The 25,610-nt window shown below is 48.3% G+C and overlaps 1 protein-coding gene across 1 annotated transcript in view; it reads right to left on the bottom strand.

The window, feature by feature from the left end:
- Positions 1-4,016: 4,016 nt before the first annotated feature.
- The window catches only part of LOC103180695 (serine/arginine repetitive matrix protein 3), a 107,158-nt gene continuing 85,564 nt past the window's right edge, over positions 4,017-25,610 (bottom strand). The window contains exons 3-11 of the mRNA XM_042338568.1: positions 21,185-21,286; positions 12,284-12,364; positions 11,604-11,633; positions 10,331-10,399; positions 9,251-9,286; positions 8,415-8,465; positions 7,786-7,893; positions 7,131-7,439; positions 4,017-4,080 (exon numbers count right to left, since the gene is read on the bottom strand). Of these exons, the coding sequence (XP_042194502.1) occupies positions 4,017-4,080; positions 7,131-7,439; positions 7,786-7,893; positions 8,415-8,465; positions 9,251-9,286; positions 10,331-10,399; positions 11,604-11,633; positions 12,284-12,364; positions 21,185-21,286 (850 nt within the window). The remainder of the gene's footprint in view (positions 4,081-7,130; positions 7,440-7,785; positions 7,894-8,414; positions 8,466-9,250; positions 9,287-10,330; positions 10,400-11,603; positions 11,634-12,283; positions 12,365-21,184; positions 21,287-25,610) is intronic.

The following is a 25,610-nucleotide window of genomic DNA, read 5'->3' on the forward strand; positions in this document are numbered from 1 at the left end:
CGACTTGACTGAACAGCACAGAAATGGAAGGCAAAAGAATCGAAAAAATTCCACAAATGTAATAATTATCACTCAAATAAAACGCTCTTTGAATAATACGCTTTTTTTGTGTTTTCTCCTGCAGAGAACTGCTCATTCTGTCAATCTGCAACCCAGATTATCAATGTTTTTTTTNCTATCCCGTTTGGTTAACATCCACTTACCAATCAGGTAGTAATTCCTCCATTAGTAGGTAAGGTGAGAGAAAAAGGGAAAAGCGGGGCAACATAAGTGCATCATTAGAGTCACAAAATGCAAGAGAAAAAAAGACACAAAAAGCCCTTTCCGAGTAGTGAGAAATATGAACAATGTATGAAATTAAGAATGTGCAAAGGAATTTATTAATACTACAGTAAATGCAACTCCAATGCCTAGCTCTGCTGCGATAAGGCAAGTATTTTTTTTATTGGGGGGGACGGGATGGGGGACAGAGGATGTATTCGTGGGCAAATTGCATTGCCTGGCTGGGACCTGTAGGAGGGATATCTGCTATCCCTTACCTGGAAGAGGAAGGTGAAATGAATACTCCGATGGAAACACGACCCACTTTGATGGGATTTTGCACGTTGCAATGGGTGGGGAGGTGCTTTACAGGTGAGAACAGGAAGATCTAAGACTATTTCCTGCCCCCTCTCTTTTCCTTGAAGTTTTCTTCGATTGCGTAAGTGGTTGTGCGTCGAACTGGTGCCTGGGGAGGGAGGGAGGGAGGGAGAGAGGGAGAGGAGAGGAGAGGAGAGGACCCACTGGATTCATATTCTCCAAACTCCACTCCTCCCTCCCTCCCTCCTTCCCTCCAAGATCTGAACAGAAGGTGAGAAAGGGCAATTTTCGAACATCATGCTTTCTACTCTGCCAACTGGCTGGAACTCAGATTGGTTTGGTTATAACCAGCCTTTGCCCTTTCCTGTCCATGTCACCTCTTCAAGTATTGTGTCTCCTCTCAGATGGAAGGTTTGGGTTCAATGCTCAATAAAGCACCACCTGCGTTGCCCAGGACGGGTGTCTTAAGCTGACCTGTAGGCTAGACATTAATTCCCGGAAGAGAAGTCTGGATTGACGATCAGATTCTAAGTTCATGAATCAAGGTCGATATCAAGAGCAGCAGACCCGTAATCACCGACAGAATGAAGCTAAATTATAAACATTTTTTAAAAAAAGACTATGCCATTTTTATTCAATGGAAAAAAAACACAAAGGTTTCAAAACTCCAATGGGTTCCTGGGCTCCATCCCTGACCTGCAGTGATATTGATCTGATTGTGGCCTGGGTTTTGATAGCTGTGGACTGGCCTCTGAACCCATGCGCTGGAGAGGAAATCAGCCTGTGTTCCTTCCTTGTTCCCCAGACAAGGGCGGATGTTAGTAGAGGACAAATTGGGCATCGCTCGTGATGTTCGCTGCTATCATTATTTAAAGGTGATTTGAGTCCAATTCCCCTTGCAGATTGAGTCATTATGAGAGGGGATCAATCCCAGTGTGGTTTCTCTATATCCTCCCAGTCGAGCCTTCAGTTTCTCCGCTCCTAACCTCTGCGTCCCTCTCCCTCTACCCATCCAACCATCCAACCCGTTCCTGTGGAGCGCTCCGAGACATTACCCTATGTGGAGGGCACTGTATAAATGCAAGCTGTCGTTGTTCAGTGAACAGATGCGAGAAGGGGGTGGGGGGGTGGGGTTGTGGAGGGTGGGGTGGCTTAAGGATGGGCAAAAACAAACAACCCAAAGTGTCACCTCTTTGCTTTTAGTCACCCTTCATCCTGGGTGGAGCCTGGACAGACCAGGGTAGGTGCTGTGATGGAACAATTCCAGAGAGACAGGTGGGGGGTTGGGATGGGGGTGGGGGTTGCAGGGGCGGAGGGGACAGGACCTGCCTCCTTAAACCTCAGCTTGTTGTCTACAGGAAAAGCTGTTCAATGGAGGCCAAAGGTGAAAGGTTACGAGGGAATGCTCACCAATTCTCTTGATCTCTCCCCCACTCCCCTCCCATGACACTCAAGCACACACACACTCTTTTCCTTCGTTGCTGTTGGGATTCCAGTATGGAATATTCCATGGATTATAGTCAGACCAACCACAATTGCCTCCTACCCCAAAAGCAGGGAACAAAGAGCATTGCTCTGACCATCAAGCTCAGAGTACGTTTGGCAAAGACAAGCCTGTGAATGAACTTATGGAGTTTTTTCGGGGGTAATATATATATGTATAAAAAAAATCCTTTTTGTAAAACCTAGAACAAACAGCCACGATATTCAGGGACACCATGTTAGTAACAGCTACGGACGAACTCAAATTTTACAACGAAAAATGACGTTATAAAGGCATCAATTATGGATTTAATGCTACAACAAACACACAGATATGCACCTTAACAACTCTAAAGAACATGAAACTTCAAAAAATAATGTATAGAGAGATATATTTAAAATAAAAAAGAGATTCCAGAGTAGGGGGGCTTAAACTGGAAGATTGTAATGAAACTGAAGAGATGGGGAGGGAGGTGGGGGGTAGGAGGACGGGGGCGGTTGGGGCGGGAGGGAAAGGAAAAGGTGGGAGGAAAATAAAGATAGAAAACAAGAAACTAAACAAAATAGAACTTCAAGCCAGGGTGCTTTCAACAGGCTCATCTGTAAGAAAGTGTTGCGTGCGAAAGGTAGACTGATTCAGTACCTACCTTTCTAACAGGAATGCAATAACAAAAGTCACACAATATTCTCCGCATTGGAGTGCAGTGTGGGAAAGAGACAACGACGCTTTTAGTAACCAGCTATATTTGATGTGCTGCTCAAGAGAGTTTTAATTTCGCTCGTTTTTTTTTTTGGCTTTGCTTTTTTTTTAATTAAAAAGATTAATCGTATATTTTTCACAGCGCTCGCCTACAAAACACAAAACAGTCACCGTGCACTTTACAGCGTCCTCCTGACGTGAAAGGCGCTATATACCAAATGTAAGGATTATTCTACTTTTAATCGCTCAAAGCAATCGCAGCCATCAACAGAAATGTCAATTTTTTTTCTCTTAAAAAAAATTGCAGTTGTTTTTCTCTACCCCCCCCTCCATCCTCGTTCCCCCGTTGCCCCCCCCACCACCCCAATAAAATTAAACATAAAAAGTCCAAACACATGCAGTGCAGGTAAAGTTACATCAACATCGGCTAAGTAACACAAAGTGCAGCATGGATTATTGCATAAAAGGGGAGTCAGCTGGACAAAGCACACACTACAGGAAGACTTCAACAGTGATTGACAGCATGGGCCACGCTAGCCAGACAACCCTTACTTGCGAGACATTAACCCCTTGAAGTCAGTTTAACCCCCCCCACCCCACCATCCCCCATCCGCAATACACCAGGATCATTCACTGATCCCTTTATAATAATTTGATCACTTCAATCCACGACTGTGTGTGGGGACGCTGCTGAGCGCAATCGGCTGCCACGTTTCGCCCACAAAACGTGCAGTCAATTCCCTTCACAGTATATTCCGTGGAGCGCTTTGAGACATCTCAGTGACGTGATAAGGCGCTGTATCAAATGCAAGGATTATTATTATTATTAATAGAAGCCAGACTACAACATGCGTGAGGACCGCTCGCTTCCCTTCAGTGCTAACGGTATTCGTGTGGGTTGTCGGGTTCGTTGCCCATACTTTGGTTCACTTTGGGAGCATTTATCGCTACAAGACTGAGAGATAGTGGAGCAGGACGGTATGGTGGGGGCGAGAGGGAGGGAGCTTTGGTTACATTTGCCCCGACTCCTAGAGTTGTCCATCCAAAGTACTGCGTTGCCTATCTTATGCACCTTTCTCCCCCAGTCTATGAATTTCCACTTGAGTCACAGAACAAAATGACCCTGACAATCAACTGTTGGGATGTAATCAGCCTGTGGTTTGGTGGTCTGTATTTTTTTGCCCCCTAACTGGTAACAAGAAGGCAAAAGGGATGGACGCTAGTGCTCAGGTGACTTCTCTGATGTCAAGGCAGGTCAAAACTCTGCCACAGCACTCAAGCCAAAGGGCCAATAACATTTAGCATCAAACTCAAAACTACTGAAAACCAGCAAAAAAATGTTAAGTTACAAGAATTCGGTGTTGTCTCGCTAACAGCTAATCATCTTCAACGCACACTCTGGGACACCCCCCTCCCTCCCCCCACTCCCACCCACCTTGGATCTCGCCAACCTGCACCTAACACTCTCTGGAATTCGGTAAAGCAGGGTGTGTCCCTCTAAGCGGAGAGACAGAGAGAGAGAGAGAGAGAGAGCACATGTCATTCCAGACACAGGGAAATTTCCATGTGTAGGTGGCGTACTGCGTATGTGGAACTCTCAGTCTGTTTTTTTGGCTACTCTTATGCACTGTCTCTGCGTGTGTGTGTCAGGCACCCGGCTGACCGAAAAAAAGATGGCGTGGGGGGGAAAGAGGAGGTTAGTGAGATGCTGGAAGGAGAGGACAGTAGGTAGGGCGGGGGTTCTGGAGGAGTGAGATCAAATGGGCCCAAAGGCCACCTTCACCCGAACCGATCTTGTGACCTCGTTCAACAATCTACGCCCAGGTTCCAGGGTTGGACGTGTGGTGAGGCTTGGTGTACGCTAAGTGACAAACCGTACACACACTACGCACTGCTCCAATAGACATCTCGCGGCTTACGCTACAACACTCGCACTTAAAGACATCTGTGAATAAGCTCCACAGGCTGGTTTCTCTTCTCTTAAGACACCTTGTGTGCCACCACGAGTCAAAGCGGGCAGACTGTGGCACATCGGCAAAAGTTCTCAGTCCTGACTCTGGGCTGAGCTCAACTGGTCTCATGGATTCAAAGCAACTGATTCACAACAACTGATGACTGTCGCCTTACCTGCCATGGATGGGGAGTGGGGGGAGGGGGGGGATTAATGAAAAGATGCATTTCAGATAACACTGCATTTGGTGAAAAAGAAAGGTATTCGTGTCTCTTTATGTTCAATTTAATGCCTGTGTTACGGTTCCCAATTTGCCCCTTGTACTTTAACCCCCTCCCCCCCACCTTCCTACATACACACACACATACACACACTTTGGCTGGGATAGTTGAGCAGATCTGTCCCTGTGGAGATTGAGCATGCTAAAGGGTCTAAGTCTCCTGCTCAGACACAGAATTGGAGCGCTTTTAGATGTCCTCCTGATGTGAAAGGCGCTAAGCAAAAGTAAACTGCGTTGTGTAACTGCTAGACGCACACACACATAAAAGTGGATCTGTAAAGTTTGTGGCTATTGACACACCAGACATGCAGAGGTGCGGCACAAAGGGATGGTGATATCTACTCTCTGTGGTGGGTGGCGCCGGACGCTGGCTCTGATGGCATACTGACCATAGGCAAAATAACTGTAGTGACAATCACTGTCTTTCTGCTGGGAATGCCAGAATTTTCTGCTGTTATACTGTTGAGGCATAAGTCTTGTTACGCTCACTGTAATTAACACCCAAAATAAATATAGGGAAAAGAGGTCCCAAAAGGTCCACAGTCTTAACCTTAAGACCATTGTCTAAAAATCTAAGATCGCACAGAATGATGTAAACTTCCTCTACGCAGTCTATTTTCTGCAGTTCTGGCATTTGATACAGAGCCTCAGCACGGGGAAATGTCGCAGAGCGTTTCACAAAGTATTCGGGAAAGCGAGGTGACTGTGTATATTTGTAGGCGAAATTCCAAATCAAGGTTGAACTTGAGAATAGTAAGAAAGTTCAACAGAATCTTAAAAGTATCTGCTGGCACTTCTGAGATCCATTCACGCCTCGCTCCTTGACCAGATTAGAATCCACTTTACGGTTCTGCCAAATAAAGTGTTATCTGCTGTGCGGCTGGTAAGAAAATGCATCTGCCTCAGTGTCCCGGATGTGCGATGCGTTTGATGCAGGGTTATGCACCCACTGCCGTCCTTACTGTATCCAAACAGTGGAGGCAATGAGTCAGAAAACCAATAAAAAAGTGGCTGTCGATGCCTTTCCCTTTGAGGTCAGGGGCCCTAAATTCCATCTAGTCTCAGCCTGCGAGCCCGTTTCGCCTCGAAAAAGTGAACATCACGCGGAATTGTGCGTTTTAGAACAAAAAAAAGAGTCTTAAATTCGGTCGCAACGTTTGGAAGCCGATTACTGTTTAAGGTCTGCGGAGAACCAACTGTCTTCCAAAGTAAGACCGTTCACAAAAACGTTCAAACTGTGGGTTTTGGAGAGTGAGGGTGGATGGAATGTGGGGCCTCTGATGCTTGGAGGCTCCCTTTAGTCACTATTAATGTGCCTTGAGCTGGTTTCTCTTGTATTTTGTTTGACGAGACATGAATTGATGAGACATTACTAAGCACCGTGGGCCCACGTCTCCTCTGCACTGAGATGGAGGGGGTGGGGTGGGTGAGTGGGGGGGAGGAGTGGGGGGAAACGGCTCAGACCCAGAGCGATGCCCCCCCTCCCCCGCACGGAAATCTCCTTTGCCTCTTACCGTTTCGCACCCCCCCCCACCCACTCTCGCGGAGGAGCTTGCGCCCGAGACCCAGAGGGGACGCGAGGAAAAGCGCAACCTCTTCGCGAGAGAGCAAGCGAGCTGTTGCAACGCCAAATCGTCAGCTTAGCCAGAGAAATAAATTCATCCCAGGAATAGGGAGGAATGGGGGTCACACAACTTTGGTAGTCATTGAAAAATTACCTAAGAAGGAACAGGGGGAAAGCCATTCAGCCCATCCAGCCTGTTCCACAATTGAATGCAACCAGGGGGTAGATCTTTCAATCCCAATTCCTGGTAATCCTTTTTAAACATCCCAATTGATTCCACCTATAGGGCCATGTTGTATGTTCTTGCTCACCCCAATCCCTCTCCTACCCCCCCACCTCCTACCACCCACCCCATCGATCAGCTGGTAGGAATTTGGGGTTACAACAGGCGAGTGCTATACTGCTACAAGTGACGGCTGCTGTTCAGATGGGGGGGTGGGTGTGTGGGGGTAATGGGGAAAGAGAAAAAACAATGGTGGAGAATGGCGAGCACACACAAGACTCCGAGACTGGCTTTCAAAACTCCCAGAACACAGAGCGAGAGAAAGAAAGAGCGAGAGAGAGAGACACACACAGAGAGAAGGAGAGCGACACAGAGTTAAGAGGAAAGAGACTACATACATCCTGTGATTTGTCCGGGGGACGTCCGTGTCTCGGACTCCCGTGTCTGCCGTTCCACGCGGGCGCCTTGTATCCGTTCTGCCTGAGGGTCTCTGATCTGCCGCGGGTGGCTGGCGGGGGCGACTGGCTGGCACTGGCGCTGGAGCGGGGGCAGCAGGGCTTGCGTCCGTTGGCGTCCTTCTTGGGGTTTTGCCGGGAGACGGCACCGTGCCGCTTGCTCCTGCCGTGGGCGGCCCTGCGCTCTGAAGGCGGGCTGCGGCAGCTGGAGAGACGAGGCAAGGCAAGCGACTGGTTTTACACAGGGTCGTTGTGTACAACACTCACTCACGCCCTCCTTCCTCCCTCAACATACACTCAACACTCACACACACTCAACACTCACACACACTCAGACACACTCAACACTCAGACACACTCAACACTCAGACACACTCAGACACACTCAACACTCACACACACACTCAACACACACACTCAACACTCACACACACTCAACACTCGACCTGATAAGGCGCTGTATCAAATGCGAGGATAATTATTATTGTTGTTATAAATATAAGTCCTCGCGTCACCAAATTCTGTTGCGCTCCTCAGCTGGAGAGACTGACCTGCTGAGAGACTTGTAGGTGCTGGCGACAGAAGACACCGAGAGACTGCGAGATCGGCCGCAGCTTCGGCCTCGGTGGAACTTGCGTGCCGGAGATTCACTGCGCGACCTGTCGATCGGAAAGAGGCACGAGTGAGGCACGGCACGCTGCGGGACAGGACGTTCCAGAATAGCATCGTTGCCCAAGTACAACGTAGGCTGGTCTCAGTGACGGGAGGTGATGACAGATGCTGGTCTTTCAGTCCCCTCCGTTTGTACTGAATTCAACTCTGAATTCAGATGAACTCTGGTCTGTTCTCCAGCCGTGTGCAGGGCTGGCCACGCAGATATACTGGTGTGAGACTGAGCTCCGAGCGCAGTGAAATTGTCTCCTCAATGGTTGTGATTCCCTCCCTTTTCCTCCCTCGCTCCATTCTAAAAATGTTACTGTTGGGGTCACAGACAGCGTGGGATTGCAGCTGCGGTTTTAAGTGGAAGCTGGTGGTAGTTAAATTACTCCCAAAACACAGAATTACACTAGAAAGCTACAACAGAGATTCAATCCAGCCCAGTTAGTCTGTGTCAGTGTTTACAGTCCATATGGCTTCTACCTCATCTCCCCCATCCCGTTATTAACAATTTAAACGTTACCTTTTCCTTTGTTTTTTCTTCTCTCTGCGTCTGGTTTTAGGTGTAGTAGATCTACAAACAGAGGACAACATTCAGAAGGAATTTTGTGGGGGTGTGGGGGGGTTCAGCCAGGTGTCTGATGCATGGGGAAACCCACCGCCATGCTTAAGAATGTCCAAACCAAACTGAGTTCAGAAGGAATGAAAGCATCAGTGGGGAGAGATGCTACCTGGGGACAGATTTACTCTCTCTAGTCTACCTTATTCTAGGCACTCCGGGACGCTACCCTGCGTGAAGGTCGCTATATAAATGCGAGTTGTTGTTGTTCTATTGACGTAGTGGCTTTGCAGAACGTCCAGAGTTTACCAAGTTCTTAAACGCAGCTTTGATTTGGAAGCGGGCTTTCTGTAAATTTCTTTTCACAACTAACAGGAGACCTCCTTCGATGCCGAGGGTGTCGTTACGTAACTGTTACATAAAGTAAACCTTGCCCCAGGTGGAGGCTTTCCCGGTACGTCGCGTGCGAAGTGTTGACCCGTAAGGACTTTCGATCGTGGAATCTTCAAATCAAACCACGCTGTGAATTAGTTTTCTAATTAATCGAGCCGGTTGTGAGGAATTCTCAAGTCTGGTTTGGATACTCTTTAAGCACGGTGATGGGTTTCCGGGTGTATTGGACCCCAAAATAAACGATGGCTGATTACCCTCCATGTAAACTTGCCCTTCACCCCCACCCCCACCCCAACCTCGTGTCCTCCTGTCTCAGGGTACCTGAGAGCCCATGAGAGGTGAGTGACTGGACTTGTGATTATGGCAAGGCTCAGCGAATTGCTATCTTTCTCCAACACATTACCTACCTGTGCCTCCGCTTTTTCCTGGAGCCGGAATCAGACCTGCACAACAACAAGAGGCGAGTCAGACTGTGTCTTACTTGATTCCCACACAGTTCCCCAAGTGAGGAGCTTTTCCGATGGAAAGCTACAAGCGGTGGCATGTCACAGTTACTAAACTCCAGGTCATTTGGAGCTGTGAAAGGCTTGGTTTGCGACAATGAGCTGTGACTCAGTACCTGCCTGCAGTCTCCCTACGCCACGTGTCAGGGCCTACAATTCACAGACAGTCCCTCGACCATTTCCTTTCGTGTCAGCATTTACCAGAGAGAAAACCAATTATCTTCAGCTGTGAACTCACCATCTTGTCTTGTCTTCCAAATTAAGGGTGAAATGAAGAATTTCCCAATCATTAATTGGTCTCATGGGCTAAGACGAGGTGGAATTTGTTGCCTCAGAAGCCACGTGATTTGGGTATAGCAATGAGAGGTTACCGTAGAGAGGCTTTGCATCAATCCAGATGGTGCCATTAACAACATCACCTCACAGACTGTCACGCAGTCCGGGCTGGTGTGTCGGGAAAGAGGAGATTAGCTCTTCTCACAGGATAATGGGTAACCTTCTTATTTTAGGAATGTAGGAATTCAAGCGCTCCGAGTGAAGGGCGCAGTATAAATGCAAGTTGTTGTGGTTGAATGTCCTGAGTGAAGCTATTAACAACCAACCCTCAGACCATACAGACATTCAATCTGCTTACGAACTGCTCGATGAGAGTGAATCTAAAGCAATGTCCTTTCTGCCACGTCCCTGAGGGAGTGACAGTGTGTGTGTATGTGTGTGTGTGGGAGGGTGTGTGTGTGTGGGAGGGTGTGTGTGGTGTGTGGTGTGTGTGTATGTGGGAGGGTGTGTGTGTGTGTGTGTGTGTGTGTGGGAGTGTGTGTGGTGTATGTGTGTGTGTGGGAAGGTGTGTGGTGTGTGGGTGGGTGTGTGGTGTGTGTGTATGTGGTGTGTGAAGGTGAAGGTGGGCCCAATCCTTTCTCCACTCCAGGAGGTCCCTGTCGGAGAGCGATGGGATGTCAGACAGACAGCCTGAAACAATCACTCCACCTGTCTCTCTTGTGCTTCTTCCCACTCTTCTTTCTCCTCTCTTTTCGGGACGGCGACGAACTGTCACAACTACAAGACAATAGAACAAACAAAACGCAATCATTCACTGAGTGAAGGCGCTATAGGCTGTGGGGGGTGGTGTGGTGGGGGGTGGGGGTTGGGGGTGGGAGTGGGGAATGGGGGAAATGCTTTAAATTGGTAAATGTTTAAAAAAAACAAATCAGATGCTGTACAGGAGTTAAAATTGAGGCTTCAGCAAAAACTGCTTAAAAAAACACATTAACTCTTTTCCCGGTCAACAGAGGGAAGATTGGTATCCCAACATGAAAGACGCTAAATAAATACAATTTGTTGTTAGAAACATAGAAACAGGAGGAGGCCATTCAGCCCCGCGAGCCTGTTTCGCCATTCCCTAAGATCACGGCTGATCTGTGCCTCCACTCCAATTACCCGCCTTTGCCCCGTATCCCCTGAAACCCTGACCGAACAAATATCTGTCCAAATACCTTGCTGTTGTTGTCTGTCCTGAAATTGTCCTTTACCCCCTTTCCCCTGAATCTTGTGTTGAATACTGAGCATGACACTGTAACCCCGGGATCAATGCCAACTTGTTGGTGGAAAATATGTCCGGAAGCAAATGTGATCTGAAGGGATTGTTTTTTTCTGATTGTGATGGTGGAACTCACGGAAGGACGAATGTTGTACTACTTTCTTCCCAGGGTGTGGCGCTTCACTGGGTTGTCTAGCCGTGTACTTTAAACAACGAACCTTGGCTCTGGCCAACCTGTGCTCGATACTCTGCAGACTTAGGGGAAGCGGGATGAGAAAGTGCGCGCTCCAGTCCAGACCCGGGTGACATTTCTCAAATTGGCTGCCCAGGTCCACCCACAGTAAATCCCGTGAAGCGCTTGGGGATGTCCTTCCGGCGTGAAAGGCGCTGAAGCAAACGCGAAGGTTACTGTACCCACGAGCAGCTCTGAGTCTGCTCTGGATGCTGTTAAGCACGGTGATGGATTTCTGTGTCTGTGTCCAACACCCACAAAAAATATATTTGAAACACCACAGTGGATTCTGCCCAAACAGCCTCCTCCACACTCTCACCACCCTCTGTGAGTTACAATGTTTTTCTGATCTGATTTGTAAGCATCGCAACATACGGGGGGGGGGTTTGTGGTGGTGGGGGGGGAAGGAATGACATAACCTGTCTTTAACTGAGACACACAGCTGTTTCTGTTACACACTGCATCCTGTCTCTGAACCTGGTTATTCTTACCTTCTCTCGCAGCCTGGCTTCCTCTTTTTGCTTGCGATTAACAATGTGTGGATGCGGTGAAAAGGATGAGCAACAATTATTAAAAAGAAAACAAAAGTAATGTCTGAGTTCCTACAAACGATTATAATATGTACAATACGCGAAAGGGAACAAGCTGTTAACCGGACGATGTGAATTTGAGATCATTACCTCGTTAACCCCCCAAAAAAATAAAAATAAAAGGGAGAGGTTGGGAGAAGGTTATTATGACGTGGAAAGAATGATAAGCGTCTGCAATGGCTTCTAAAAGAGACCTGGAGAAATCTCTGAACAGAAAAATCTAAAAGGGTGGGTGTGGGGTGGGAGGGGGGTGGGAGAGGAGGGGGAAGGGCAGGGGACTGAACGGAGAGCTCTTTCAGAGAGCCGACATCCACGGTGGATTTCAAGATGGATGTCAACCTATGACTCCTCTATGAAACCGTCCATCTCAATCCCCATTTACTGCTCTTTTCCCATCCCCTCTAATCCCCTTCCTCCGCATCTGATTTCTTTTTAAACGCCCACACCCACCCAATCGATTGCTCATCCAGCAAATCCCCTTCTTCCAAACCCCCCCACACATACGGCAAACCATCCCACGCCCAGACCGACCCTCTGAGAGAAGATGTTCGTGAATGTGTTCGTTGCCACGAGACACTTACCGGCTTTTGTAGTGTCCGGATTTTTTCTTCTTTTTCTTTCTGGGCGGAGGAGAGGCAGAACTGCTCGATTTCCTCTTCAGACTTAAGTGAGGCAGGGAGAGAGGGAGAGAGAGACAGAGAGAGAGACAGAGAGAGAGAGGCGAGGGGAGTGGAGAAAGACACAAACGTTAACAAATAAAATGTGAATCCGGATACGAAACCATTAATAACAGTTAGAATCGAAGACAAAGATATTGCATCTTTGTAGTAATCTTATGAAGTGTAAATGTCTCAAAGTGATTCACTGTGCGTGTGCACAATAAAAACAATAACTTGCACTTATGTAGCGTCCTTCACGCGGGGTAGAGTCTCGTTGCGCTTTTGTAAAGGCATTTGTAGCAGCAAAGCCACACACGCAGTTGTGAATTGAATGTAGATAAACGTGGGAGAATTGTTGGCCAGGACTCCCAGTTGGTCTAACATTTCAAATGGGGTTGAAACGTGAACCCAGAACAAAGTTTAGGACGGACCGAGACACGGAGACAAGAGGAAACTGGTGTAGAGTCACGAAGGGCAACTTCAGGACACACACGGGATGTATTTCTTTACCCAGAGGAGAATTAACGACTGGAACCGGGTTGCCAGGAAGGGTGGTTGAGGCCAGGACGTTGGGACTCATTTAAAAAGCAGCTCAATGCTGTGATGGGGGGACGGTAGGGCGGGTTGTTGTGGAGGGATGAGATTAGATAAGCCGAAGATCTTGTGGAAAAACTCCCGTCTCTTCTCTACCAGTGTCACAGGATCTTTGGAAAGCAAAGTGTTGCATGTTAAGGTGGACTACTGAACGCAAAGAAAGAACATCACAGGAAAGAGAGGAGCTGACCAGTGGGGAGGAACCGAGACCGCAGGAGTCTTGGAAACGAGGATGGACTAATATAGATTGGTTGCTGAATGGCGCCGGGCACTTACTCACTGACATTGATACCTTGCAGCAGAGCTACAAGCCTGGCAATAAAGGCTGTTAAATAACCTGGGCACAAAGGCCAGGGCACACACACTGCCCACTCCATTCAGGTCCGTGCACCATGTGGCCGCACGCACGCACGCACGCACACACACGGAGCAGCTATAAACTACCAGCCCCTGCTGATTGCCCGGCTGTAATGAATCACCCGGAGAGAATGAGTCAGTTCCTTCGTTACCTCGGTGATCGGGGAGGGGGGCGGCGGGGAACGTGTAGATCACTGAGACTCCGCAAAACAGCGAGAGGTACCCATCAAGTCACCGACCGGCAACAGAAACAGCAGCCGTTCAGCCTGCCTGTAACGGGCTTCAGTACAGGGTGACCCACCTACACCCAGGGCCTGCTGCTCATATTCATTCACCAGCTGCTTTTAAAGGCCAGGAGCACAGCTGTCTCTGAGGGAGCCCATTCTAGAGACTGAGCGCTACGTGGGGAGATGATACTTAATGAAGCAAGACAGATCGAACCATAGAAATTACAGCGCAGAGGGAGGCCATTCATCCGCCCAGTCCATGCTGCTGCTGGCCGGCTCCCCCACTGGAGCCACCAACATTAAACACGATTCCCTGTGTTTTCCCTGTTGCCCCTTTCACATTGACCAACGTACGTTCTACGCAGATGACCCAAGTCTGATATCACTGGAACACAACCCAATCCCATCTTGACTACTTACACGGCACAGCCTCCAGCCAACGTTTATACAAAACTATATGCCTGATGTTTAATGCTATGGCTTTGGGACATGTATGTAAAATCATGGGGTTAGAGCACAGAGGTAGGGCCATTTGGCCCCTTGTGTCTGTGCTGGTGCTCGCTCCCCCACTGGAGCTCTTTTTCCTCAACTATTTATCCAAAGTGTATCTAGAAATAATAATAATAGTAACAACTTACATTTACACTGCGCCTTTCACGTCGGGAGGAAGTCCCAAGGCGCTGGACAGTCAAGGATTTGGACCCGAGCTGGGGGTTGGGATCAGTAGGGGTGGAGGGCGGGGAAGGTAGAAGTAGGAGGGTGACCGAAGGCGCGGTCGAAGAGGAGGGTGTTGAGATGGGCCTTGAAATGCCCTGGAAACTTTTGATAGCAACCCAGTGTTCGACAGTGCAGCAAGGAGCTTGATGATTTTTTTTTGGTGGAAAGGATACGGACGAAACCTGACCAATTTTATTTGGGGGACTGTCAGCCAGGACACCGGGAGAGAGAAACACGGTTTGCTTTTCGAATAGCGCCCTGAGTTCTTTAAAGTCCACCTGTGAACAGGCTGACCTGACCTGGGTTCAAGGGCCCGTCCAGAGGACGGCACATCTGACGATGGTCCACCCCCTGACACGAAACGTTCCTCATTGAAGCCTCAGATGACGGCAGTGTCAGTGAGTGTATCAGTGCCGGGCGCTCTCGTGTTGAGTCTGATGTCATTTGAAGGACATCACTGGAGCGAGCAGAGCTGGGCCCCCTTCCAAGCTGTCAATCACATCAGGAGCCTGCAGTGCACGGCTGGTGAAGCAACAGCAGGACTTTATTGAATAAAATCATTCCGTGTGTGGGTCTGACGTTCAATTTGACCCTCTGATGTGACAGTCCAGTGCTAGGATTCAAGCCTGTATTCCCACCGCAGAAGACTGCAGGCAGCTAACTCATCCCGGTGACAGCTGAGCTCAATACTAAACAGGAATCACAATTAAAATTCTCGCCCCAAGTCCCTACACCAGTCACTGGCTTGACGGTAATTACCGCGCAGTTGCAATCCCTAAGTGCACGATAAAAATACCATTTCTTTTTTTTCTTTCTCTCTATCTTCTGTTCTCTTCCCTGCCCCAAATCCCTCCGCCCTACATCCTTTTCTCCCTGTCCTCAAAGCATTTTTTGGGATCCAACCTGCTGCGCAGTGTTTAGGGTCACCCTCCTCCTACCCTCGCCTGCTTGTTCCCACCTTGTTGAGTGCTCCACGCTGTCCCTGTGAGATGCTCTCAGACACGTCCTATGTGAAAGGCTCTTTATTGTTTTGTTTCTTTTCCTTTCCCTCTGTCTATCTCTCTATCCCTTTTTCTCTCTCAGTGACATGTGGTTACATGTGATTAGACTGGCGCTTTATCTTTACATTTTAGCCATGCTGATATCACATTGGCACGAGTGAGGGAGAAGAGAGGGCAGAAATCCGGAGTGGCAAGGCAGAACCGGCTCAGATTTGACCCAGGGAGCCAGACACAGTGTGTTCCTCCCCCGTCATCCCTCTGACTGGTGCCAGCCTCTGTGCTGCAGCAGTCAGTGTGAGAAACACAGCCCACCTGCCCTGCTTTCTCCCCATCCCAGGTATTCGTTCTCGTTCCCATTAACATCTGCCATCTGCTGGGTCTCAGGAACACTGTGGGTTGAAGGAAGGATGGAGAAGAACAAGGATTGCAGGGAGAGGAATGAGAGTGGGTGGGGGGGGGGGGGGGGGGGGGGGGGGGGGAGGGGGCGGAATGCACATTAAAATGCGGAAGACAGAGACCCTGTGAGCGTAGATTGCACTCAGTGGACTGCACTCTGGACGACAGGCACTGATCACAATCCAGCCAGCGGTGCACTGCAGCACTGTACTCTGGACAGCCAGTACTAGACTCTTATGGGCTCCTTGTGACCTTAAATAGAAAGAGCCCGAGCTCAAGAACAGCCAGAAGAAAGCTGCCAGACCCCACCTACGCATAACACAGTGTTCAATCAACAATAACAATCACATTTACACAGTGCTTTTCACTTCGTGAGGACGTCCAAGGTGCTGGACAGTCATGGATTTGGACCCGAGCTGGGGGTTGGGATCAGGAGGGGTGGAGGGCAGAGGTGACACCATCTGATATTGTAGCTCCCCCTCCGCCTCCCCCCAGCACCACACTGGTACGTCAGCGTAGAGTGGCAGAGTGAGCATCCAACCCATCCCATCCCATTTCATTCCGCTCTATCCCAGGCCGGAACGTTTCCCAAATATCAGAACGTTGCCCAAAGGTGAGGGTGCCTGGCACAGGTCTGTTGTTGGCATTGCTGAGCCCTATGTGCTCAGGCCAAGCCTTTGTATCAACAACAACAACATAAAGTACGTCAGACTAGTAAAACCAGAGGTCACGGCCTACAATTGAAGACGGGTAAATACAGAACGAATCTACGTAAACACTATTTCAGTGAGTGAATAGTGAACCTATGGAATAGGCTCCCAAGGAAGATGGCTGAAGCAGGAAGTGTTGATTCCTTCAAACGCAGATCAGATAGCTTTCTTTTAGGAAATATAGTACATAGGTATTCGGGACATATGTGCAAGCGCCCGCCAGGAAGGTGGAAGACGAACTAGATGGACCTCAGTCTTTTTCCGTCTAGCATTTCTTATGTTCTTATGCATTACATTTTATTATTAATAATAATCATAATAAGTAATAACAGCTAATATCATCAACAATAATTAATATCAATTATTAAATAATAATGACTACACAATCAATCTGCGACAGTCAATTCACTTTGCAGTGTATCCTGTGAAGCGCTTTGAGGCGTCATGGAGATGTCACGTGATGAGGCGCTGCATCAAGTGTAAGGATTACAATCGTTATTAATATTAATATTAATCAATAATAATAATTAAATTTTAGAATATTTATTTTAACAACGGTCGCAATTGGCCTGTTTAATAATAATAATAAAAAAGCACAGCCTCACAACCTGGAGCGAGACCCGAGCAGAGCAGTGATTTTGCAGCTTCACAACACCCTGCTTGGTTGGTGAGAGACGATGAACAGCCTCCATTTTACTGCTCAGCACATTCCGAGACAGATAGACGCACACAAAACCCTACCCGAGCATTCAACGCTGCTGATCTGCAACAGATATTACTTGCAGGGAAGAGACAGATGGAGGTGGGTGAGGATGGGGGTGGGGGTGAGAAATCAATGGATTTCTCAAGGGAGAAAGCTGGGGCTGCTGTAGATATCTCAGTGCCGGTGGGGGGGAGGGTTGGGGGGTGGGGGCTGGTGGGTTGGTGTGAGTTAAGCCAGCACTGACCTGCCTGTGGGAGCACTGCCACTGGCCGCCTCCCCGGCCTGGCTCTCTGTCTCTGGCGCGGTTTGTAGCCTCTCGGGGAGATGCTGTTCACTGCTTCCTATTCCAGGCATCGTGTGCGAGGACATGGCGATAGTGCTTGTGCACAGCTGGCACCGGGAGACTCACACAAGCAGGGGAAAGATGCAGTGAGAGCGAAAGGCTGCCAGCTGCACTGTAAATCCCTGCTCTCGCTCACAGTCTGGTTGTCATGGTGTATGACATGCTGGTAATTGTGCAGAAGCGCACAGCGCACCTACCCACCCACACACACACACACACGTTTACACAGCGCTTTGTAGCCGTGCTGCTGCCTTGCTACACTCACACCACACACCACACACATGCATTTCACACCGGATTCAACAGAGCAAGCATCACCCGGGGATTGTGAGGGAGGATTTATTCTGTTGGCTTTTGATGCGAAGAGATTTCTAGAAGCTTTCTCTCTCTCTGTCTCCCTCTCTCGCCCACTACTCTTCTCCACCTCCATTCAACTCCACATTGTCTAGCCATCTTCCATTGATGGTTGGTACCCTGCTGTTCACAGCCTTACAGAGCCCAGCATCAAGATACAGGCAGACAGTTTAAAGATGCAACAATATCAAACTAACTATGTCGGTGATACACAGGCATCCTTTTAAACAATAGGTTTCTGACTGCTGTGTGTGTGTGTGGGGTGGGGGGGTGGGGGGGGGGTGTGTGTGTGGGGGGGGGGGAGGGTGTGGAGTGTGTGAGGCATAGCCAAGGTGGGCTGCTTGCAAAGGCTGGATTCTGGATTACCAGATGCACAGCACTCAGGATCTGACGGCTGTATCCGGCAGCATATAATAATAACAATAATCCTCACATTTGATATAGCGCTTTTCATGTCTTCTCGACGTCTCAAAGCGCTTCACAGAATATACTGTAAAGTGAATTAACTGTATATTTGTGGGCGAAACGCGGCAGCCAATTGCGCATAGCAATGTCCCACAAACAGTCTTGGATTGAAAATGACCAATTTATTATTGTTTTGGTTTTTGGAGGGATTATTATTAGGCTCTGTGTGGAGTAAGGAAATTTGCCCAGGGTTTCGCCCTCTGCCTGGAATTGAACCCAGGTGTCTCACTTGCAAAGCGAGTGCTCTATCCACTGAGTTACAGGACTCCACATATGTATGTATCAGCACGCTCTTCAAAATGGTGGGAGAGGGGGAGGGGGGTGGGGGGTAACAGAGGCAGTTCATGTTCTTCACGCAAGGACAACTACAATCTAGCTCCCCGTTATCTTTGGGAAAAGATTCACCATGCTCGTCCTGTGTGAAAGGTGCTGGATCACAGCAAGGTCTGCTAGTGGTTTCAAACAACGATGACGACAACAAATTGCATTTAAAAAACACCTTTCACGTCGGCAGGACATGCCAAGAGCCGCTGATCCTGCAGTTAAGTGCTCTGGGACAATACCCTGAGTGAGGGGCGCTGTATAAAAGCAAGTTGTTGTTGTTTACCGGCTGGTTAACTGCAGGAAATCAATACTCCAATGAGTGAAAGCCCAAACGCTCCATTTCAGCACCACGGAGAGCAGCAGTGAATTGGTGGTGATGGACTGTAAAGCCCAGTAAGTGCAGGGAATGCTCTATGTTGATGTCAGGCACCGCACTATATTCCGTACCCACGCACTCACCATTGAAAAGAACTGTTTAAATGGAGATTTACTCTGAATATTACTCATAGTAAATGCCTGCGCTCTCAGGGACTCCGTCCCAGACTCTCTCCGCCTCTCGTCTCTCCCTCCCCACCTGTAAAGCCACGTCTCAAGACCTTTCTTTCCGACCGTGCTTTTGGGTACCTCTCCTCAGCTCCCTGCCACGCCACCCCCCCCCCCCCATCCAGCCGTTCCAGTCAGACTGTGGTAGTGGGTATGAAGGGATGAGAATTTTCGGTGGAAGATTACACAGACTGCCACACGATGGCGATATGAACCAACAATTCACTCAGCTTCACAATGAAACTCCGCACGGCTGGAAAATAGTGGACGACGAGGTCTAATATAGTGAATGGATAACATTTCCTTTCAAAAAAAGATAATGATACTTATTTGATCACTCAATCCACGACTATATGTGGGACACTACAGTGCGCAATTGGCTGCCGCGTTTCACCCACAAAATATACAGTCAATCTACTTTACGGTATACTCTGTGAAGCGCTTTGAGACATCTTGAAGATGTGATAAGGCGCTACATCAGATTCAAGGATTATAATTATAAGCGTTTGAGCATAAATCTTAATAATACACATAATACACATAGGCATTTCTGCTGCCTTGACCTGTTTTGGGGGGTGGGGAGCAGATGCTAATTTGCAGGAGAAATTCCATGACTCCTCTGCTAAACAATTTCTCTTGCACGTCTCAATGCCTTTGTTATCCTGATGATGACCCAGATATACTAAGCCCCTCAGAACTTCAAGCATCTCCACCAAAACCGCCCTCAGGTACTCTTCACAGGGGAGGAAAGTCCACACGATGAATGTGAGATAAAATACAATCTCGAAGAAATGATAAAGCGCTATATCAAATGCAAGGATTATTATAATACAATTGACATTTATCTAGTACCTTTCATGTCGGGCAGAGAGACAGATGTGACTTGTGTCCACCTCAATCATAAGGTAGGGGGGACACCTAAAATGATCGATACAGTCAAAGAATGGGGGAGGTGAATTGGGAATAAATAATACCGTAATATTGGCCATATAATGCCGATATAATGTATGTAATATTCAAGCAAAGAAATCAGAATAAATCCTCTAACTGCTGCAATGTTTGTGAGCTGTCTGTGTAAAGCCTGAAGCTATCAGGTCACTGGAGAAAAGGGAAAAGCGAGCCCTTGGCTTGGCTTTGATGCAATGGCCGTAAATCATCGTGGCACTGCCAGGCCAGGTTTTTATCCCCCCCACCACCCCCCACCCTCTCTCTCTCTCTCTCTCTCTCTCTCGCTTTGGAACATAATCCTTTAGGAATATTCTGAGCCGCCGAGGTTTCCGTTAATAATGAAAAAGTTCAAGGAGCAGAAAATTGAAGAGCGAAGAAAAATTGAGTTGGTCTGGGATAAGCCTGGGCTGTCCCTTAAGGTGACGGACTGGGCTTTCGATCATGGCAGAGGAGGCAGCCTTTGCTTCGCTTTCTGTTTATCAAGATTAGAGCATTGCATAGTGGAACTTCTGGCTAGCAATACACCAGCTGTAGAAACAACAACAATGCTCATTTATACAGCGCCCCCTCATACAGGGTAGCATCCCAGAGCTGCCTGACAGTGACGGAGCATGAAGCTGAGCCGGGGGAGGAAAAAAAAACTTTAAAGAACAGACCAGTCGTGATGATTCACAAACTGTAATTGATTTGCTATTTGTATACATAAAAGATTCCAAATTTACCAATAAACCTGCCAAGGAATAAAGCCACACTGATCAACAAACACCTGAATGTAGATGAATCCTAGGTTTCTTTTTAACCCCACACTGGAGCTCTACGCTGCTCCGTGACTGAATTAACTGGTAACGGATCAGCACCGGACAATACCGACGCGAGGAAAGAGTTGTGGTGACGGGTGCTACCAGCAAGGAAGAAGCAGGCACAGTCCTTAATCCCTGCTCAAACCCGGTGAACCGGGAGGTGGAGTTCACCGGTAACTATGGACGTTAAGACGGACAGCAATATCTCGGTAGCGGTTCCCGAGATACTCTTGTCCGTCTAAGGTCCGTTCAACAAGACCGTTATTTTACCTCCATTTGTGGCCAAACGAGAAGATCACATTCTCATGTACTGTTGACTTGGGGGCTATTGATGTACTTACACATTGTGTCCGTGGGAATCCTCTCTGGTCAGCACACCTTCCTTCTCCATCAGCATTTGCCGAAAGGCCCCGACTTTCTGGCAAATCTCTTCTGGGGTATACCTGAAACACAGAGTGAATGAGCAGCTCAGGTTAGACCATCTTCAGGTGGGAGTTTCAGTCTTCAGCAAACCGCAGTTATTACAGCTCAGGAGGAGGCTGTTTAGCCCCTTGTGCCTGCTCTACCAGTGTATTAAACCACGGCAGATCTTTTAATCCCATGTCCTGGTTTTTTCCCCGCATTCCCCTGACCTCCCAGATATTTTTACCACCTCATTTGACACTGCCTGTACTGCCTTCTGGGGCCGTGTGTTCCTCGTTCTCACCACCCCCTGTGCAAAGACACGTTGCCTTTGACTTCACTCTGGAATGATAGTCCTTGCACTTGTCACATCGTGGAAAATGTCTCAAAGCATTCACTGGATTTTATTGTCAAGGGTAGTTAATGAGCAAATATTTACAATCCTAGGGGGCAGCCAATTCAAGCCCAGCAGTGTTTCCTCAAACAGACGTGAAGTGAATGTGGACAATGTTATCTGGGAGGGTTGTTGGCTAGGACACTGGGAGAGAGCAACTCTGTTCTCTTTTCGAATAGCTCCGCAGCATCTTTAACACCCGCCTGGACAGGCACAGACAGAGAGATGTCGGTTTAACGCCTCAGGTTTTACTGTAACCTCTCCTACTTCTGTACGCTCTGAGGCGCTACCCTGCATGGAGGATGCTATCTATGTAAGTGCAAGTTGTTGTTGTTGTTGTTGAAGGATGCAGTGCTCCCCCAGTACTGCCCTGGAGCGTTTCTGTCGACGTGCCTCACAGAAGTAGGAGAGGTTACAGTGCAATCTGAGGAGAACTCTGAGAAGACGTGCATTTCGGCACCTTACCACAGCGTGAGAAAAAATCTAAACTGAATGAAACTGAATAGAAATTAAGGACAATAATCTCAAATAAAGCAATAGGCCCAGAAGGCAGCACATTTACATACATTATGAAATGGCAGAGGAGGGTACAGTTTACTTAGAAAAACACACAAACACACACATGGCTCCTCGATTACTTATGAGCCACCTGAGGTTCATTTTGACTGCTAACATGAGCTCGCTGCTTTCCACTTCATTTAATGTCAGTCGCCCTCATTTCTTTGTGAGTTCAGAAATTCCTCTTTATTGCAGTGTTAAAGAGCCTGCTGTGATATTTCAGCTCTCTGCAGATCTGCTCGCTCCCACCTACCTGAGAGGGAATGATGTGCGATGAGCACGCAAAGAATAGGGATGAGATGAAGCGGAGCAGAGTTTACGCGTCAAGAGTGCTTAACAGTGGCGAAGCCTGACTCCGAGCCAGGGGGGAGGGGGGAGATGGCCATAGGGACAGTCTAAGAGGAAAGTTTTCAGGTGGGACTTGAAAGAGGGGAGAGAGGGGGCAAGGCGGAGGGATTGAGAGTGAGTGTTCCAGAGTTTTGGGGTGTAGTGGCTGAAAGTGCAACCTCCGATGGTGGGGCGGAGGGTGCGAGGGATGAGCAGAAGGCCAGTGCCAGTCGAGCGGAGGCGCCGGTGATGGATTGGGGATTGAGGAGGTCGGAGAGGGAGAGAGGTGCCAGGGAGTGAAGGGATTTGAACACGAGTGAGGATCCTGAAGTCGATCCGTTCGGAGCCAGTGGAGCCTGGGCCAGAACTGGTGAGATGTGGGGACGGAGTTTGGTCCAGGTCGGTATGCGGGCGACAGAGTTTTGAATGAGCTCAATCATGTGAATGGTGGAGCTGGGGAGACTGACCGGTGAGGAGTGCATTGGAGTTATCCAGGCAGGAGGTAACAAACACATGCACAAGGGTTTCGGCTGCATTTGGGATAAGGTACGGTCGGAGGTGGGCAATTGGGCGGAGGTGGAAGAAGGTGGTCCTTGTCAGGGACCGGATGCGGGGGAGGAAGGACAGCTGACGGTCGAACCGGACGCCTAGATTGCACACTGGTTCGGTGAGTCTGAGGGAGAGCCCAGAAGTGTAATTAACCGCTGGAAAAGGATAAGCAGATGGGTGGTTAAGGCCAGAGTCCTGGGACTCACTTGAGAAGCAGCTCAACAGCTGCTGTACCACCAAGATGGGAGGGTGGGGACTAGAGGAGGATGAGCCTTTGCTGTAATCTTGCAAGATCTGCTTTTGGCAGAAATTCGTGAATAAGTGCAGGCAGGGAGGGCAGCCACAGCATTGATTTATATGGAGCTAATTGCTGCTCAGAAACCTGGAGAATATTGTGAGGACATTAAGGAACAGCAGATGGGAAGGAAGAGGCTTCCATGATAGGGTCGTCGGGCAGGGAGCTACGAGTTATAATTAATAGACACAGTTTCTGCTATCACACAGTGAGAGACAAGCAGGGTGGCTTCCTCACCATCCACACTTGCTCACTCATCCCTAGAACACTCTGCTGTCTGTCTGTTCCTTAAACCTTTGGTTGGCATTTTATTTTTACCTAACCTCCGCTTAACCAGCAGTAAGTAGGAACCCGGTCGTTTGTCGATTGGCGGATTGCTTTTCGGGGGGTAATAATCCCTACTTAATCTGAATCCTTCGCCTTTTCTGCGAAGCGTTCGACACCCCCCTGGCTTCCCATCTTTTGGTGTTAGGTTTCAGTCATGGAATTCTGACACTGAAATGGTCACGGTGATTTCTCGGTCGCCGGTCACGGGAACAAGGGAAATGCAGCCGAAACCCTGTTAAGCGGGTAATTCACGAGGCTGGGATGGAGCACTGGCATAGCCCTACCTTGAGAAGCTGGACTGTGTTCTATTGAAACTCCCTCATGTGGCAATCTCCAAACACTACACTCTATAGGATGTTTTGAAGGTGAAAGGCGCTTAACCAAACGTGATGATGATGAGGATTATTATTACTCGAATTATTATTTTAGCTCGAATTTTCCACTTGAGCCACCAGAGGGAAGTGTTGTCCTCAAGCCACATTGTCAACTCCCTTTATTATTTTTAAGCACCTCAGTCACGTCACCCCCATTAACCTCCCCAGCTCTGGGGAATACAACTCAAAATAAGCCACGCAACAGAAGGTTAATGAGACGACCGAAAGCCCATGCGCGAGCTCCCGTGTGGAATCTCTTAAAGGCACAGCCGCCTAATTCCCCGGTCGACCAAGGAAAGCAAATGATAAAAGGACAAAGCAAGTCACCACTCAATTCACTTCACAGTCACAGAGGGTGACAGCAAGCCCGATCAAAAAGGACGTCTTAATAACGTGGCAAGGCGCTACATCAAAATATTTATATTGATTAGAAGAGGTAGGGGAGGAACCGGTTTTATAAATTGAAAAAAGCTTTGGAAAAAAAGCCATCAAAACCGTCCTCTTTATTTTTTGGAAGCGGTCAGCCGGTGGATGGCAGATGCAATCTCAGAATTTGGAAGTTACGGATTGGAGAGAAATCCAAAGAAAGTCTCCATCAGAAGCCACTTAACCAGGGTCGAGAGACATCAATAGCAATCGTCAAGGCAACCATTACCATGCCCAAATGAACGCCGCTCGCACATTCTCCCCAGAGATCTGTTGTGGCTCTAACTATCTGCCACAGGTCAAGGGTTTACTATAACTGAAAAATCATTACCGCTAATGTATTAGGACCAGGAGCGGAGCAATTTGTGGGGAGCGCGTTAGAGGCATGGGCCGGGCTGCCGGGCGGTTGGTGAGAGTGGGGGTCGGGGTGTGTGTGGTCATAATTGTGTCTAATTTTTATAATATAAATATAATCTATCGGAAAATGCAATTTCATCTGCAGCTGGACCCCATATTAAAATTCGATTGAGTTGCGTGGAAAGGCGGTGGTCTCAAAGCGAAAGGTATCACATGTCCAATGAACATTGTGGGAGGGAGGGGTGTGGGAGGGATGGAGGTGGGAGAGGAGGAAAAGGAGGCAAGTGGAAGCTGTTTGAACTGAAAGATCTGTTCTGTTGTTCTCCCAACACACTACTGGAGCTCGTGCCCCATTTTGTTTTCTGTGAGGGTCCTTCGGTAAAATTGATCGAAATTAATTGATTGATTGAAATTCACTTAGTTTCCGCCAGTTACAGGTTGGATATTACTGTTATTATGTTGGTGAGAAACCCAATAAAGGGGGAATTTCGTGAACAGGTTCCTAACTGGATTGCAGCTTGCAATGTTTGCTGAACATAATCCTCTTGCGATGTTTGCTGACCACGTTTTAACCCCAGTTAATCAGCTGTGATAAACTTCAAGTGATTCCCGTCACATCCGCTAATCCCTCTCTAGCAACCTAATCACGCAAAGTGCACACAGGCTGACGAGCGTGAGGCTATCTGAGGATCTGATCCCAGTCCAGGAGAACGCCGCTGGTTTGGAGTAAAATTGGTGATGGAATCCATTGAATTTTC

Source organism: Callorhinchus milii, unplaced genomic scaffold (genome assembly GCF_018977255.1).
Source record: "Callorhinchus milii isolate IMCB2004 unplaced genomic scaffold, IMCB_Cmil_1.0 Scaffold10, whole genome shotgun sequence".
In the NCBI taxonomy this organism is placed as follows: Eukaryota; Metazoa; Chordata; class Chondrichthyes; order Chimaeriformes; family Callorhinchidae; genus Callorhinchus; species Callorhinchus milii.